At 40.2% G+C, this 18727-nt stretch overlaps 1 protein-coding gene across 3 annotated transcripts; it reads right to left on the bottom strand.

Annotated features, from left to right (window-relative positions):
- Positions 1 to 849: 849 nt before the first annotated feature.
- Positions 850 to 18696, bottom strand: znf280d (zinc finger protein 280D). 3 transcript variants are annotated; one of them, XM_039795450.1, is made up of 18 exons: positions 18434 to 18696; positions 10742 to 10872; positions 10212 to 10417; positions 10017 to 10116; positions 8961 to 9185; positions 8782 to 8856; positions 8541 to 8647; positions 7578 to 7765; positions 5985 to 6142; positions 5797 to 5897; positions 5564 to 5710; positions 4947 to 5081; positions 4591 to 4826; positions 3570 to 3710; positions 3406 to 3474; positions 3195 to 3310; positions 3078 to 3102; positions 850 to 2629 (listed from the first exon to the last, which is right to left on the bottom strand). In XM_039795450.1, exons 1-18 carry the CDS (start codon positions 18511 to 18513, stop codon positions 1420 to 1422), a joined length of 3450 nt encoding a protein of 1149 aa, XP_039651384.1. In that variant the 5' UTR covers positions 18514 to 18696; the 3' UTR covers positions 850 to 1419. The 3 variants fall into 3 exon arrangements, with proteins under 3 accessions (XP_039651384.1, XP_039651385.1, XP_039651386.1); XM_039795451.1 differs by having other exon boundaries at positions 3078 to 3099; XM_039795452.1 differs by lacking the exon at positions 18434 to 18696 and adding an exon at positions 13697 to 13867.
- Positions 18697 to 18727: the final 31 nt, after the last annotated feature.

The following is an 18727-nucleotide window of genomic DNA, read 5'->3' as shown; positions in this document are numbered from 1 at the left end:
TTGACATCCTTTTTCTTAGGGAATACAATTTAGAAACTAGCATTATCTATACATGCACTATATATTTATTAGTTCAAAGCAACTTTCTGAGTGATGAGATACATGTTAGCCTGGGATGTTCAAAACCAGATGGTAACAATATAATGTACCACATCAATTATGGACCAATATTTCTGCCACAAACCAGGAATTTGTTTGGGTGTTGAGTTCAATATCAATCTCCAGAATCGCAGACTCCACCTTTAAACTTATTTTAATACTTAAGGGGACTACATCGAGAATATAAATTGCATCAATAAATCACCAGAGAGCGTGAGCGGTATATTCTGTGCCACCGAATAAGTTTACAGTCAGAAATACTGAAAAAAAACAACAGAGGGCTGAGATTGCCTCCACATGGCTCTCACAGACAGTTCCCAATACGTGAAATGCCTGCTCTTTTTCACGACCACATGCACTAACATGCACACGTGGCTGGACCGGCTATCAAAACAAAGAACAGAGAAGCTTGGATTACAACAGACAGAGGGAGGACTTCTCTGTTCAGGATGCTTTACTCCACTACATTTTTACATAGAAAATATTTGTTTGCTTCTACATCAGGGGTCACCAACCTTTTTGAAAGTGAGAGCTACTTCATGGGTATTGAGTCATATGAAGGGCTACCAGTTTGATACACTCTTCTGAAATAACAAATGTACTCAGTTTGCCTTTAGTTATATATGATTATTAATGATTAATGACACTCATCTATGTGAAGACATTGATCATGTTAATGATTTCTCACAATAATCAACAATGACTTAACAAGGTGGGAAACAGATAATATCAATATTCAATTTTCATTTTTAGAACAGGCCTGAGGGCTACTCATGTGGTCCTTGGGGGCTACCTGGTGCCCACAGGCACCGTGTTGGTGACCCCTGTTCTACATTAATGTTCTGAATGTTAAGTACAGCCCCTTTAGGCAAATCATCGGAACTGCCACCGGGGATCAGGATCGGAGCCTAATACAGTCCTCTTTATGCCAGATGGGGTTTTTAAAAGGACAACATCGAACAGTTTTAAAAAGAATTTAAGAAAAACAAAATGAGCAACAATCATCAGTTCCATTTCTGATGTTTGAAAGTATAACTATGCAAATTCCTTATCTACATAGTTTATGGGGCAACTAAGAAACTTTGGTGGATGTTTTTTTATTCATAAATACAAAGATAGTTTATATCTATTTAGGCAATGGAAGCTTGAGAGAAGAAAAAAAAAGAAATTTAAAATATTTTTTCCTGTTGAAATTGACTTGTCAAACACACAAATCTTGAGGGGATTAGTAGCCAAAGCAACATTATCATATGTTTATAAAAGAAACAATGCTGAGGTATGACTGATAAAGCGGTTATCTTCATGTTTCATGTACATTGTTTAGTTGATGTACAGATTTTCTGATTTAGTTTGTTGTTCCCTAGTCTCGGTCTCAGGGAGCGGCTCTATGACATGTTCCCTAGTCTCAGGCTCAGGGAGCTGCTCTATGACATGTTTCCTAGTCTCTGTCTCAGGGAGCGGCTCTATGACATGTTTCCTAGTCTCGGTCTCAGGGAGCGGCTCTATGACATGTTTCCTAGTCTCTGTCTCAGGGAGCGGCTCTATGACATGTTCCCTAGTCTCGGGCTCAGGGAGCTGATCTATGACATGTTCCCTAGTCTCGGTCTCAGGGAGCGGCTCTATGACATGTTCCCTAGTCTCGGTCTCAGGGAGCGGCTCTATGACATGTTTCCTAGTCTCAGGCTCAGGGAGCTGCTCTATGACATGTTTCCTAGTCTCGTGCTCAGGGAGCGGCTCTATGAAATGTTCCCCAGTCTCATGCTCAGGGAGCGGCTCTATGACATGTTCCCTAGTCTCGGGCTCAGGGAGCTGCTCTATGACATGTTCCCTAGTCTCGGTCTCAGGGAGCGGCTCTATGACATGTTTCCTAGTCTCTGTCTCAGGGAGCGGCTCTATGAAATGTTCCCCAGTCTCATGCTCAGGGAGTGGCTCTATGACATGTTCCCTAGTCTCGTGCTCAGGGAGCTGCTCTATGACATGTTCCCTATTCTCGGGCTCAGGGAGCGGCTCTATGACACGTTCCCTAGGCTCAGGCTGCGGCTCTATGACACGTTCCCTAGTCTCAGGCTCAGGGAGCGGCTCTATGACACGTTCCCTAGTCTCATGTTCAGGGAGCTGCTCTATGACATGTTCCCTAGTCTCGGGCTCAGGGAGCTGCTCTATGACATGTTGTTCCTTAGTCTCATGTTCAGGGAGCTGCTCTCTGACATCTTGGCTCTCTGAGTTACCCACAGACTCTTCACAGAGATCTAAATCCCCGTCTGATGTACAGCAAGACGATAAAGCGGGCAGTGACGACTGCTTTAAGTGTCCTTCAGAGGAACCTTCAACAAAACTTGTTTCTGTGGAACCCTTTTCCTGATCACCTGCTGGTAACATCGGCTCTGGTTGTAGTTTGTCAACAGTGGCGAGAGTAACACTTTCAGATGTGACACTTTCAATTGGTTTCAAGTCCATTTCTTTTGGTCTTTGAGAAGGCGCTGAAGTCAAGACGTACACAACTTTTGCTGGCTGCCCCAAGACGAGATGCCTGCATGAAAGGATTAGTTAGCCAAACACACGCCTACAAAACAATATTAAACAGTACTGGGCATTTGTTTACAAGAACTCTATACTTGTTGTATACTGTTGTTGAAGAAATTTGTCTTTGTACTAACAGCTGTCTGGCAGTCTGTTAGTCAGTGTGAAGACTGCTAAAGTGCAAATGCAAATGCTATATGCAAATATTGTTAAAATGAAACCATTTGATTGGCTATGTAAAAACAAGTTCTTCATCCACGTAGATAAGGAAAAATAAGTGTTCCAACTGGTTAATACAAAGACAGGGGGCGCCAACGTGAAAGCAGTGTCATTTTTTTGTTTAATTTCAGTTGGACTTAGATTTTAATAAATGTTATTTGGTCTTCGACATTGTCAAGTATTTTTTAATTGATTAAAGATAGTCGGGTGATGTAATGTGGGTAGTAGTTCCTACTCACACTCGATCTTTGGCTTTGTTATCTGCTGGGTTAAAAACAAGAGACAACTTTTTCAAAAAACTGTGTAACACTAAATACTCGCTATGATTCAGGTGGTATAGGCAGTAAAGAACATACCTTTCTCCTGAATGACTTTGCATACGTGATTTGGTCTATCAGTTAAATGTTTGGTCATCAGGTCACCGCCTGATGCGCCTGCGAGGAGGTCACAGTTCAGACAGACCAGGGTAAATCTGGGGCGGAAACAGAATTGTACATCTTGACCACTTTCAAACAGAACACAATCTGTATTGCTGAATGCAGAATAGACTTAATGAAGCGTACTTACCTTGATGCAGATGGACATTTCTTATGATCCATTTTCAAAAATCTGTTTTTGGTTATGGTACTATGGAATCTAACAAAAAGGCCAAATAAAGATTTGTCACAAGATTTGACAGATAAACACAGTGGTCCTAAAAATTAAGTAATAATTGTTGTTTTTTTACTCACCTTATCATATGATTCCCAATGGAGACTTTGCAACTTGTCCGATATTTGCATGCACCACAATTCGAAAGCATTGGGAAATGAGAAAAGAAGTGATCAACTCGTGTGTTGCACTCAATGCAAGTGAACCGCCCTCCATTGACTCTGAAATTTGGAAATTAAAAAGAGAGCACAAAGACATTCAAACATTTTAAATAATTCCTTTTATGAGTCCAGTCAGATTTTAAGACCCTGAAAAGGATAAATGATTAGAATTTGTGTTGTTAGGCTGTCATTTATTTTATCTGCAACAATATAAGTTCATTATTGCAGATGTACAAACTAATAACAAAAAAGTACTTTAGATAATTGTGTGCTGAGAGGTCTGCAAGTTCCTAATTTTATTCTACTACTCTAAACTCTATTACAGCACTACATTACCTTATGTCTCATCTGCTTAAAACCCCATATCCCATGCCAGCATATTGTTTTTGATTACTGAGCCCAATTAGCCAAATATCACACTCAGTTTTTTAAAAGAAAGAAATCCCACACTATCTGCTATACCATATTTTTAGCCAGCCTAATGAAGACTGTCTGGGAAATTAATTGAAAATGCAATTAGCTACGTTGTGTATTGCTCGGCTTTAATGCTGCCCATTAATCTGCTGCCACCCTGTCATGAATACCCAGGAGGTGGGGCCCTATATTAGTGGTCGGGGTGGCCAAATCCATTCATTAAAATCATAACATCTCCACACGAGGAGTGTGCTACAAAGTCTGGTAAGCTCACTTCTTTCTAACTCCACACCCCCAGATATTTTAAATTTTCAAACTTGTATTCCTCAGACCCAACCGACGCTGACTCAAGTGACGTCACTTGAGGTAATTTATCAGACAGAAAGCAGTTACCGACATAAAAGTACTAAAAAACATTTAAAAACAAAAAGTGTTTGTCTGTATTAGAAGAGAATTCTCTTTTTTTAATGAAAACTAAATTAGTTATTGCTGCAGTGTCTTTGATTGCTGTGTAAAAAAGCCCAACCTGAGATTCCTGAGCGCCAGATTGTGCTTGGTAGTATTCCGGCTATCTTGCTTCTTGCTTGGAGTCGTCTTGGCTTTTCCTGCTCCAGAGCTGTTTGACTTAAATTTGGATAGACTGACTGGAGGTTTGGTTTGCGGGTTGAAACTTAGTGTTTCTGGACTGACAACAAAGCCAGATTGATCAGGGGAGGTCGCCAATGTGGGTGTCTTTCCTGTAAGGGAGGCTCGAATGGTCACCTGCAAAGAGAACACCATGTGCATTGACGCTGATTTAAATTAGTTTTATTCCAAGAATAGTTAAAAAAAAAAAAGGTCTAACACAAATGTTGTACTGATCTTGTTATGACAGGGTCAGACCTTTGTTCCTGGAGGAAGGCCTTCCAGGGCTTTAGGTTTTCTGAAAGTCTTGTGGACGTGAGTCTTGTGATCCACTTTCTCCCTGTATGTGAGAAAATTCAGTCTGCATTTTCCACAGCGATGGATCCCTTTTTTCTGAAATAGAAAAAAACATTGCAGTGTACAATACACAAAAACGTAATAAATAAGTGGTGCGACCAGGAGGCTGATTGCTAATATGTTACATTTGGATTCACTGAAAGAATATAACGAGCATGAAATACTTTCATTGCTATTAATAGGGCAGCAATTCATTTTGTTTGGTTCCAACTCATATTTATTGCTCCTTTAGGGCAGATGAAGAGAACTAGGTTTTATTGTCAGCCTTTTATATATTACAGCAAGGTGCAAGGCAGACAACTAAATCAATCCAACCTTGGAGTTGGAGCTAATAGTACAAACTAACAGTGTTTAAACTCCTGCAAAGATAGTTTCTACCATCTTAAGAATTTACAAGTGTGTAAACACATTGCTGCTGTTAAACCATGACTCTATACAGTATCTACATTATATTTCAAATGACACTAAGAAATGCTTTACTAGCTTCACAAAACACTAGATAAAATGCAGCATCTTACCTGATGTTTCATGTAGTGTTGCATGTACATATGACTACTTCTAAGAACTTTGAGACAGAAGGGACAGAGCAGATCTTTTGTGTTTTCATGGACACTTCGGAAATGCGTCTCCACATCCGTGAAGAAAGACGACCTGAAATTGCAGACCTGTGGAATCCGTAAAACAGAATTTCAGTATCAGTGAATCTTTTCCAACATTAAACCAAATCACAGCTCAGTATTAAGTGACAGACCTGGCAGACATAGGGCATTTCCCCAGGCTTGTGGTTGTCCTTCATGTGTTCCAGGAGAACTTGCTCTGACTCAAACGCTAGCTCACATATCTTACAATTGGCTTGAAAAGGAAAGAAAAGAAAAATTACAAATGGCCACTAGGCAAATTGTCATGTCAGATTGAGCCGTATAGACAATTATGTTATACTTGAGGATTCGATTGGGCTGTGAGCGCTCTCGATGTGGCACTGCAGCTGGAATGGAGTCATGTACTGTCTGTAGCAATGCTGGCAAGTTGTGTGGCTTTCCCAGCTCTCGCTGTTCTGTTTTTCAAGCTCCAGGTGGTGCTTCATGTGGTTCATGAACCTGCAAGACAGTGGAAAAAACACACACGCACAACACACACACACGATAAGAAGGAATCTCTCTTGGCCCTGTAGCGATTTTCATTTGAATCCGATGCAAACACCTTCCCAAAAGCCATTCATGTACATTCAACAAATGCAATATGGTTTCATTAACAGGATTAATTCAAATAGAGCTGAAACAATTAACTCAAGTCAATTGCCATTCATTTAATTGGTTACTTGTTTCAATACTTTTTAAATGACTTCTGCTTTTCTTTGTCATATACGGTATTGAATTGTATATATTTGGGTTTTGTGCATTTTGTCAAATATTTAACATAATAGACTAAACAATTGCCCAGTTAATCAAGAAAATTATGGGAAAACTTGCAGCTGTAAAAATCACAAAACCTCTTCATTTCATTCACCAGATGGTAACACATCTCTCTCACACACACACACACACACACACACACACACACACACACACACACACACACACACACACACACACACACACACACACACACACACACACACACACACACAGGCTCTTAATCTACAAATGCATGAGATTTGCGGAGTATTTATATTTATATATCCATTTAAAAAAAGAGAAAAAAAAGACGCAGTTAAACAAAAAACAACGCCAAGAAGTAGGGGAAAAAAATTATAGTCTTGGCCTGTGTGCATGCAGTGGTTATGGTCCAGGTCCCAAAGGTTTTAAAGATAAATGAAGTAATCTCCTTGCACCTCACTTTCTAAGCATGTATAATGGCCTTTATAATATCAGCAATTACACAAAGATTTTTGTTTTGCCTAATGATGTAGTGCGCCACAGCTACCTGCCACTGCTGCCCTGACGAGGCACGGCCCATTTTTCAGCCTGCGCATTCTGCTGCCTCAGCTCCCCTAATAGAGTTCTTATGTGGATGAACTATGACCTCTGTAAGACGGTACAGTGCAGTTGCAGTACAAATGCGTTTCCCCATTAAAAGCAGCTTACTGAAGCTTTTTTTGCAATGTTCTGAAGCAAAGTTATTTAATCACAAGAGCAGTTCTTACGCCACCTAAACTAGCAGTCATTTTTCATCTTTAGGCCCATGAGGGAAAACGGTCGGATACTGTCATCCATCTGAGAGGAAAACTGCACTGAGGGCCAAGAAAGACATCCACGCAAATATCAGTCAGTCCCAGTCTGCATTTTGAGAGCATATTAACTACTGTATGTAGTTTTTGACAGGCTTGGCCTTATGGAGGTTTTACAAACAGTCCGATGACAGGTGAGGGGGAGGCAGGGATTGGGACACAACAATCAGGGCTGCAGTGCACCATTGCTGTATTATATCTTTTTGTGTTGACATTGTATATTTAGCAAGGATAACCATAAAATACGGAAAGATTGGAATATTATCCTTTTATTTTACAAAGAGTAAGCAAACATATAATCATACCTGATATTGTTCTTCAGAACTTTCAAACAGCTCTGGCACTTGAAAGTAGTATTGGGCTTCTGCCCATCCTTCTTGTCCCAATCTCCCTCAAACTGTCCGTAGTAGAAGTCTGAGACCAGCATGATGCGCTTGTTTGCAACAAAGCTCAGGGCTGATGGAGCTGTACTTTCCACAACTGCACAGCCGCTCTAAAAAAATTGAGATGTTTTACATGAATTAGCAAACTTCATGTTGTCTGATTCGCTTAAGCAAAGATGCAAACACATCAAGAGCATGTTTCCTCAAGAAGAACTGATGTCTGAGTGCTTGTATGTGGTAAAAAATCTCAATATAGGTGAAAAAAGAAACAAGCAAAACAATTTAAAAAATGTTTTCATTACAGCTTGTGAAAAATAAATAAAACTTAACAAAATAATTTTGAGGGGAATAGTTTATAGATCCCATCTAAAGCCTCTTTCCGACCAAGTAGTTACAGGAACGTAGTTATAGGAACAGTCCACTTCTAAAAGTTTCTAACTATTCTCCACCAAAACCATTTTTTCCATTTGCATTCACACTGGCCTAGGAACTGACCTTCTGTTATTATAATCACAGCCATCTAACCACCACTATGCAGAAAAGGGAAAAGACCCTGCCCTGAAGTAGGAGCTGAAGAGTTACAGGAACTGTGGCCAGAGGAATTTAATAATCCCCAAATTGGTCCAGTCTGAACACAGTCTGGTCAAAAAGCAGCTAAATAGGTAAGACCAGTTAGAGAATATACCATTAGGAAAACAAACATGGTTATGATATTATGTAACTAAACATTTGGTTTTCCAACATTGTTTCACAATGTTCATCTGCTGTCCTCATGATCAAACTGTATGAAATGCCATTAAGAGCTTTTTTTGGTGGACACTTATCTACCACATTTTCTTGTTTAGTTCCACTCATGGACACCATTCCACAAGATTTTTTACTCACCAATATATGAAATTTCAGGGCCTCCTGTGTAAGGAATTCTTCTTGACACTTTGGGCACTTTTTCTTTAAAATCCCATTTTCCACAGGGGCAATTACTTTTGCTGGCCCTACAGAAAACCAGTTAAGATGTTACAATTGACACGCTATGAAAACATGAGAGGAACTAAGATTAGGTTTAGGGTTTGCTTAAAGTAATAAGATTATAAAAACTGTATAATTAAATCTAGTAATAGAAACGTACCCAAATCAAGCTTGGGTCTTTTTGCTGCGCTCTCTATTGGCCGTGGTGGTAATCCTAGTTTGACTAAACTTTGATCTGTATGAAATCCAAAAAAGACATTAACATTTAATTGCAAGCTGATTGATCTGAAAGTATGGTAAAGTCAGGTTAAAATATTACATTAGAAGATAACAAATTACCTCGGTTATTGTTATTGGCCTTTACAGGCACAGAAAAGGTCTGGAGAGATTGTGAGTTGGACTGGATGAGCTGCAGCTGGTGAGATTGTGCTGAATACACAGCCGGACTCTGCACGTTAGACAACGTCACAACATTGTTGCTAATTTGTTGCACCTGAGGCCTGTGGACGGCACGAGGCATTACTGTGGCTGAAGTGACCTGCTGAAAAAGCTGCTGCTGACTAGCTGAAAGACAGAACATACAAACTCTTCAGACAAACTTTGCATTACCAGATTCAAACTACAAACGTATTACAGAAACGTCCCGTCTTTAGTTAAGATTGGAAGAGTCTATGATAGGACTCTAAGATCCCCAATTTGGTATTACAGAAGCAAATCCTAACTTGCTTTCGGAATCCTATCTTATCTCAAGTTACATAAACCTAAATACTCAATCCAACATCAGCCATCGACTTACCTAGCAACCAACGCTACTTTTCTCATCTTGCCGAGCTAAGAAACTTTTACCCTTTGTTTTTCTAATTGAAACAAAAAATGGAACAACAACAACAGTAGGCATTTTTCAGTTGAACCACAACCGTGAGAGCTCCATGCTGCCGGGTTGCCCTCTCTAAAGCTAGTCGCAGTTGCTTGGCTAACTGCAGGACCATGGCCCGGGGTAGTCTGTATCTACTAATGAGCGTTTTGACCCTAACATGTCGTTAGGGTCTGCCAAAGGTCTCTCAGTGAATAAGCCCAACCAGTTGATATTTTGTTGGTTGTCTGAAAGAAATAAAAGAGCAGCTATACGGAAAGTTAGCTAACGCTAAGGTGGAAAAGTGAAAGCTTAACGGTTGTCCTAAAATAAGGAGTTTATTTACGCTTTTGGGAAGACAGGATGCTTGTGTTATACACTTTTCCTATCTTAAGTTAGGATAGAAACACTGACTTAGGAACCGTTTATAGAAAATCAGGTCTTGACCCTAATTACCATGGTTACCAAACAATTAAGATAGGATCTGCAAGTTGGGAAGTTTCTGTAATATGTCCCCAGAGGTATATTATACTCAGGTTTACCTGGTACAATTGTAAAGGAAGTCCCAGGAGGGTACTGGCTCCCAAGAGAGGCAATGAACTCACGATTGTTTGCCAATTGTGGAGACGTGACAATGAAACCCTGAAAAAGAAGAAGAAACAAATCCACATTAAACAGGTGTTTGTTTTGTTGTTGTTGAACATCTTTTGCAAAAAATATTTTATTACCAACAATACCTGGTTATTGATGATAACAGGATGGGGGGTCACTGTTGTCAGATTGGGTGCTGCAGTATTTACTGCATTTCCAGCCACACTCAATGGCAGCATCACTGGCGAGGAGCCAATGGCAGGCTGAGGAGCAGGAGGCTTTACTTCTTGTTTCCCTGCATTGTCTCTCTGAGGAGGTGGAGGGTTAGGCTTACCATCCTTCTGGTTATTAGCTGTAAGAACATACAAAAAGGGCCAAAATAAGCACTTCAACAGGAAATGTTGTCTTTACAGTATATGTAAGTAAACTTAAGACAGGCAAACAAAAAAGATGAAATATTAACTTTAAAAACACCTATACAAATATACATTTGACTATAAACTATCAATAAGAAGCTCATATTAAATTGTGTATTAATAAGTAGCAGAGGGTGATTCTGAAATACACATACGTTATATTATGATTACACAATAATTTGACATTGTGGAGCTTAAACAAACAAAATTAGGTGTTTAAATGCTTCACATTGACATATTTATAATACGCTATGACATACAGAGTACTCCAACGAAGATGGGTTCATCATCATCATCATCATCATCTATCAAGTTAACTTCAGGAACTTGTTTTTGCCACGGCTCCAGCTCCTCCTCAACACACTCCATAAAAAGTTCAGACATTGTGGACCTGCAACAGAAAATACAATATTTAGCCAACCTGAACACTACTACTTGTAGTATATATTTGATGTTATCAAAAAATTAATTCAATGGCATCTAAACCAAGCCCGTTGGGCTAAAAAGCTGAATTAAATAGTAGTAATACTCTTTATTAGATACTAGATTTTATGGTAACTATACATTTATGAACAGGAAATGCCTCAACATCAGTTTTAACAGTTAAACATTCTGACATGTCACAGTAGGAAAAGCACAGGTGTAAGTAATGAAATCAACAATGTCTGAATTTATTGGAGCTGCTTTGTCTTCAGGCTGCCGTTATAGTGTATGCTAGCTAACGGTCACAAAGATAATGTTATTAGTAAAACCTGTACTTTTCCTACTATGACGGGTCATCATATCTACTATTGAAAAAGGCCCTTCAGCACTCTATGTCTTGCATTGACAGTTTTGCTGAAACATGTACCACTGGTACAATAACTACATTTAAATGCACACAGAAACAAGGTTACTGGCAAAAATCACATTAAAGTCTGAAATCTTAGGATGCATTTATATGAACTGCAATACTCTCGTTACTGCAAAACATGCATTTAATTTCCTGATTGGACTTTTTAAGAGGTGAATCATCATACACAAAATTATTCTTCACACAAACCCAGTTACTACTGGCAAAGTGGTTTGCAGAAAATTTTCTGCTACCAATCTCCTTCATCAGGCCCAATATGAATATTTTACACTGGCTGCGCTTTTGTGCTGCATTTTTTCCCCTCACGAGCAACAGATGTTATTCTTGAATGGAGTGAACACTTGTTCCTAAAGGAATAGTACTGTCCCCATTTCTCCCTCCCTTTGGGTTCATGTCCCACTGGCTGGCTGGTCGTCTGCGCCGCCTCTCTGCCCTGGCCGCTGCCCGGGCCAGTGCCCGGGCCAGTGCCCGGGCCGAGCTTCTGCAGAAGATTGGTGTTCATACAGAGGTTACCCACTCATAGCACAAGTGTCCCGCAGAAGCCAGGTCGCCCCAGTGAATGTGAGCGTACTAACCCCAATTCTGTTAGCTCTATGGTTAGCTCTTGGTTGATGCTAGAATGGATGGTCTGAAGGGACAGGCGAAAGGCATGACCCACCTCTGATTGGTTAAATTTAGGATAAGAATATTAGAGTAGGGCAAATCATGCCTTCGTCTGTACTTCTGGACCATCCATTCTAGCATCAACCTTAGCTTGTGGCTCCCTCTGATCTCCCACTGAAGCCTGGCCCGGATAGTGCACAGTGCTGACTTCACTTATCTCCACAGCAAAATGTTGGTTGGCTGAGGATGAGTGATGCGATGGTTGCCTAGCAAGAATTAAAAAAAGATGCAACTGGTCTGATTCGGGGGTCTTCAACAAGAAAGGCAGTGCGCCTCACGTTTTGCAACCTGCAAACACGCTCTGTCTGATCACGGTCTAAAGCCGCCTACACATGATCAGAAGAAAAACTATGAGCTAAGGCGCAGAGCAAATTGCAGGCACTGCAGAGGCAAAGCGCAGTGCAGGCGTACATCATCACTGCTTCTGGCTTTGGTTGCACCTTGAAAAGGTCAGCGGCGACAAGGTCAAAGTTGAAATAATTTGGACTTTGAGCGCAGTGTTTAGCGGCAATTTCGAGGGGTGCCCCTCCTCAAAGGTAGCACTTTCTCCAAGTTGTCTCCATCGCTCTTCCCATAGAAAAACAATGGCACAGCCAACAAAGAGCGGTTTTACCACAGATCATGCGTAGGCGGCTTTAATGCTTGATCCATACACTCACAGTATAGGAAATTAACGCAGCCGGAAGCCATATTTCTTTCCCCCACTATGGCCACGCCAAGACACGCCCTTCAATAGCATTCACACACCACTATTGGCCAGGCGTCCATGCTATCACGTACAGGTCCTAACCCCTGACCAATCCCCTAACCCTAAAATTAACCACTCGAGGTGAAATGCCTAACCTCAACCAATCGAGCGGCTTCGTGGGGGTGGGGGGTCTTGGCGTGGCCATAGTGGGATTCGTAATTTTGCCAGCTGAAATCATTCGTCATATGGAAGTGGGCGGAGTCGGACATCTAACCACGCCTTTTATCCGACCCTACCTGATTCCGCGTTCTGCAGCGAGGACCCTCATTTAGGAATAATTTAGCTTTTCAATCGCCTTCCAAGATGGCGTCAGTATTGCTGATATAAAATTAGCAGTCAAAACTAGGCCTAAATAAGCTACCAAAACATTATAATATGGCATGTTATCATTATATTGATTAAATTAATCTGAGAATGTAAAGATCGATGCTATTTTAGTTTTTAGATAAGTTAACATGGTTCCCCTCGCAATCTAACCCAAAATGTATAAAAACATGAATAAATAAAATTAAAACACAACTATTAGCTTCCTTCCTTCAAATATCTGAACAGTCACCACTTCAATTGTATACCATTAGCAAATGTAGCTTGCTCAAAATGTAACGTTACTGCGCTGTGTAACGTTATTGTGTTGTTAGCCTCTCGGTCCTTTTCAACACCCAACAACCAGGGAGCTAATGCTAAGTAGCTAACATTTCTGATTTCCAATGCTCCTGCTCTTAAAATGCTGCAGTATGTAGCTAGTAAGTCATTTTTTAGAAAGGATTTTTTAGACTTCAACACATTTTTTTTAATTTATTTCCAATTCATCCTATCGTTACGTTGCAAGTTATCGGTTAACGATAACATTAGCTAGGCTCCGTTAGCATTTTCACATTGTCCGGGAGGTGAATGTTGGGACAAAGACTGCAGAGTTACAGGAAAAGTTACAAGGTTTGTGTTTCAGCCTACCTCTCTCACACCCAGCCTCTTGTCTCAAGGCAGAGCCGTGTCTAGACACCAACTTCAGCACTAACGTTAGTCGCTGGTCTGAGGAACACAGTGCGAATCTAAGTCACACAGGAGGGGAGGGGGAAGTGTATCGCATTTGCTAGCCCAAAGACGGCGGAAATGCTAAAACTGTCTGGACCAATCAGACTACCGGTCGCATTTCTTCTTCTTTTGATGGAATTTGCGGCGGATTAGACACGACAAAGACGTATTGCTGCCCTCCACAGGTCACATGCACAACTCCATTCTTTTTCTGTTGCGGTTATGTCTATGGTTGGCATACTCCCCAAGTCTCCATTCACGTTTCCCTTTGTCCTTTATTTAGACTGTATACAAAGATTGACGGCTTAACAGACAGCTCCCCAAAAGTGAAGCCAAAACATCTCGATTTCCCCTGTTGGCTGGCAGTATAGGTCATAAATCCCGCCTCCTCCATGTTAGGGGACTGGACATGGGCCAAACCAGAGCCAAACTAATGGGCCGGACTTCGATACCGCGACTCCACCGCCCGATCGCTGCGCAGACTCCACGGATGTATAACAGACCCAAACAGACACTTTAAAATTACAAGATGGCAGCGCCCATATACGGGATATTTTGGCTTTATTTTGTACAGTGGGAGTAGCCTAAGTGAAGACCTCTACATTGCGGAGACGCGTCGTCCATGATCTTTGGTTGGCATCCATTTGTAATGCATTAGGAATTAGGACAAGGGGACATTTTCCAAATTGGTCCCCTCATCCACACACCCACTCTAGCACCACAGCCACCACCCACCCTTAGCTCTTATACACAGGTAATTCTATTAGGCCATTAGCCTTGGAAGGCCCTACATCAATCATGTTCCATAGTTACATTGTTGTCTTGTTCTCATCAGTTGCTTTAACTACATTTTAAAGCAACTTTTTTTTTTTTATAACCTCAGGGAACCTTTCCTAAAAAGTATCAAAATATTTTTTATATTTAATGACCTTCAGGGAACGTTCCCTAATACAGCGCTGTGGAGATAGGTCTGGCAATACAAGACTAGACGGGTGGCCAGTGCCCCTAACTGTAACAAATAGTTTAAAACATTTTTAACCTCACCTTTAGCCCCAAAGAGGGGGTATTATTCATGTGCAGTGATAACTAAAATGTAGTTTAAGAATGAATGAGTATTGTTGTGATCATTGTTATATGTGTATCATTTGTCTTTTATAGATCCAAACCTATGGAGGGTTGGTGGTATGTAACACTTGTGCTTAATATATTTGGTACCCCTAAAATCGCATGTGGCCCCAGCCTGGACCCTCCAATTGAAATGGTCTAGAACCGCCACTGGAAGTGATTGTTGCTTAATTACAAATGAAAGAATTATCTGCGCTACGACTACAATTTACCTTGTCTTCCAGCTAATTTCATATATCTATAGAGCGAATGCTACTAGCGCCTGTATTGTTTACTCGTGCTGGATTATTATTATTTTATTTGCCAATCCATACACACCACAAGGTACATGTAATTGGCAGTTGAAATGAATCTTTCTCAGACCCCTCTTTTATACACACAGCACACACATGCAATTCAGCGTAGCACAGGTTCAACAATGGTACGGCGCCCCTGGAGCAGTATGGGTGTTCGGTGCCTTGCTCGAGGGCACCTCAGCAGTGCTCAGGAGGCAAACTAGCACCTCTCTGTCCACACTCCATACTTGGTCCATATGGATGATGATGTTACACTGTTAAGTTCTCTGTACTGCTACGTTTAACTGATTTATTTTCCAATTGTGTCAATTAAAAAACATACAGTATTAACAGCGGTGGAAAAAATGAACACAGGTAAGTTAAAGTAGCAATAACACAATGAAAAAAATACTCATGCATTCAAATGTCAGTAAACTTCTCAAATTAATAATAGAAAAATTTAAACAAGTGCTCATGCCAGTGTTACTGAGGCCATGATGTGTAAATAACATTTTTGTAGCAGCTTTAGTGGAGGTGGAGCTATTTAATTTACCAAGGCATCATATTTTTAAGTATTTATTTAATTTTTTTATGTTTATCTGTCAAGTAAAATTTAGTAGACTAAAAAGTACATTTACTACTGATCAAACTACCAAACACTATCAAATCATACTTTAAAGAACTATTCTTCACTCTTGATGTCAGTCACACCCATCTGCAGCCTTGATGAACAGAATTTGACTTCAGGGTTAATCTGAAGTTTGAATAATTTTTTTTGGGAATAATTTTTAACACCTTTTCACTTTCACATTGACTGTACTGAAGTATATGTAACAAAAATGAATCAGAATAGCAGCAATCTGCTTCAATATCCTTTCCTTTTTTCTATCTGTGTATATAATCATTTATTTGTGAAAAATAAAAAGCTTGAAACAAAAACAAATTCCCGAAATTCTATGGCTGCAATAATAATTACCAAATGTATAGTATTATCACTCATACTTTACAGTACTGTGAGGGTTCTAGTCCTACCTCTCTCCTGCATGTGACAAGTTCTCAACATCACCGCTTGCGTCTTATCTTGGGATGCTATGTTTGGAATGTTTATTTCATTTTATTGTAAATATTCTGCTAAGATTTTCTGCATATTTCAATATGGTTACTGCAGAAATGCACTAAATTTGCCATCATTCTGTTTTGAAAACAGTGTTAGTATTTGTACAATGTGCTGCAAATACATAGTGTTTTGCAGGTGGTGGAGTATATAAGAAAAAAGACCTAACTGAATGCCTTTTGTGTGAAAGAAATTAAAAATGATTCACAGTTCGGTCCCCATAGTCTTTTGTTTCACTGTGTGAAGTGTTTTGACAATGTGACTTTAGTTTTGACCAACGCATATTAGCAATAAAAAAAAAACTAAGGCTACTTGCCTGTATTCTATCTTATACAGTATGCTTTGCCAAATCAGACGCATCAAAGTATGTTCTCCCGTAGATCGTGTTTGCTCCTCTCATGTGGACCAACAAGACACTATAACGTCTAAAATCTTTTCACAGTGCAGAAAGAATATGGTTATTCACCTGTGTGGAGTCTCATGTGGTGTTTATTATAAGTCTGAAAGTTCTCCCACATGTTTTGCATGCAAACGGCTTCTCTTCTGAGTGGGTTTGTATGTGGTCTCTTAAAGTCCTGTAACGTTTCCCACATGTCTTGCAAGAATATAGCCTCTCACCAGTATGGATTTTTTTTTTTTAAATGAGTGTTCAATTGTAATTTCTGAATGAACTTGTTTCCACACAATTTGCAAGAATATGGCTTATCACCTGTATGGATTCTTGTATGTGACCTCAGTATTGTTTTAAAAGTGAAACTCTTCCCACACGTGCTGCAAGAAAACGGCTTCTCACCTGTATGAATTCTTGTATGATCATTCAATAGTGATTTCTGAATGAATCTTTTCCCACACTTGCCTACCTATTTGTACTAGTGTAGAAGTTTGGTATAATTTCGGGCATTATTAGTGGGGTCATTTACGAGATACAAACGTGGGTCCATTAGCCCCTGCACTAAGCTATTCAGCTGATAACGCTACTCTACGCTAACTCTCCCAATGTTCGACCCAGATGAAAAAAGCTTCTGGGGGGGTGTTTGGCTCGAGGTCATGGTGCAAAGGACCCTAGGGTGAAATTACTCCGAACCATCACTTTCAGTGTCATGAATCCAGCATCCTGAGTCAATGTTTTGTTTTCTGCTCTAACCTGAAGTTCGTTTTTTCCTGAGTTTTCCTGAACACATCCCAGCTGATTCACCAACTGCAATCTGCACACCCGGTCCTGATTACCATCCTCTGCACCATTAAAGCCGTGACCAGACATCCATTACCTGCCGGATCGTTAGTGTTATCAGTATGTTTTTGCTCTCGAGTCAAGCTTCTAGCTTTGTAAAGTCTTTTGCTGTTTTTGCTCTTTTTGACGCTAATCAGCCGCCTGTTCGTCTGCCTACAGTTCTTCACCTGGATTGTCACTCTCACCTGCCTGGCTGTCGACTTCACTGCAGTACGTTTGGATCAGCACAAAACCCTGCCACCTTCCAGCCCCACTCCCTGCCGACCAACTGGACCAAACCATTTCCACATTCTATTCCAAATAAAGACTCACCTTATATCTACTTACCTTGTCCTGGTCTGCGTTTGGGTTCCTACACTTGACTAATCCTGACATTAAGTACATTGTGCTGATAATGCCTCTCTTTCACTCTTACTGATTGATATTAACAGTTTGACTACTAATAGTTAATAGTTTTACTTAAAAAATAAATATTTAGAGTACTTTTTCTACCACTGCCAATCCTGCCAATACCCAGTTAAGTTAAAGCAAGACGGTGCAATACATCCATGGCCTGGGGCCGCCAAATCACTACATCCACCCCTGCAAATTATGATGGCAACGGCTCGGCTCTATCTGGTAGTGCTTTTATTTATCTATTTGTTATATTTTAACCACATTTATAATGCAATGTACCACTCTCATTGAGTATAATGACAATAAGATCATTCAGATAAAAAAACACAACCAAGTCGACGCTGCTTGCGGTCAGGAACACCGGGATCGCACAGATAATGTTAGACGTATTAACGTTAGTCGCTTGCTTTGACATAACCACAGCCGTTGTAAAGCAGAGCATATGACATTATTTGATTTATGAAGGTATTTCACCGGCGGTAACATTATTGGTGTTAGTTAGTTGGCAAACTTACATAATTGAAGTTGCCTTGCAGTGGTAGTCGTTCACTCCAGGGAAGTGTAGCCTACAAGAGTTCGGTTGTAACATTAGCATATCCAGCAGCAAAATCTCCGGTCTTATTATACATCCATGCCATCCAACGCATCATTGTGGTACCCAATTAAATACTGTACATTTAATCAAGTACTTATTTCAATTTCAATCACTTTCCAATCCCATTTTTTTCCACTATCATCTCTTTAGTCTTGCTGACATTCATGAGCAGGTTGTGATCCTCTACTTCTTCGGATAGGCCTTTTCATTGTCT

Source organism: Perca fluviatilis, chromosome 3, assembly GCF_010015445.1.
Source record: "Perca fluviatilis chromosome 3, GENO_Pfluv_1.0, whole genome shotgun sequence".
Classification (NCBI taxonomy): Eukaryota; Metazoa; Chordata; class Actinopteri; order Perciformes; family Percidae; genus Perca; species Perca fluviatilis.
This window is presented reverse-complemented; position numbering and strand designations above follow the sequence as displayed.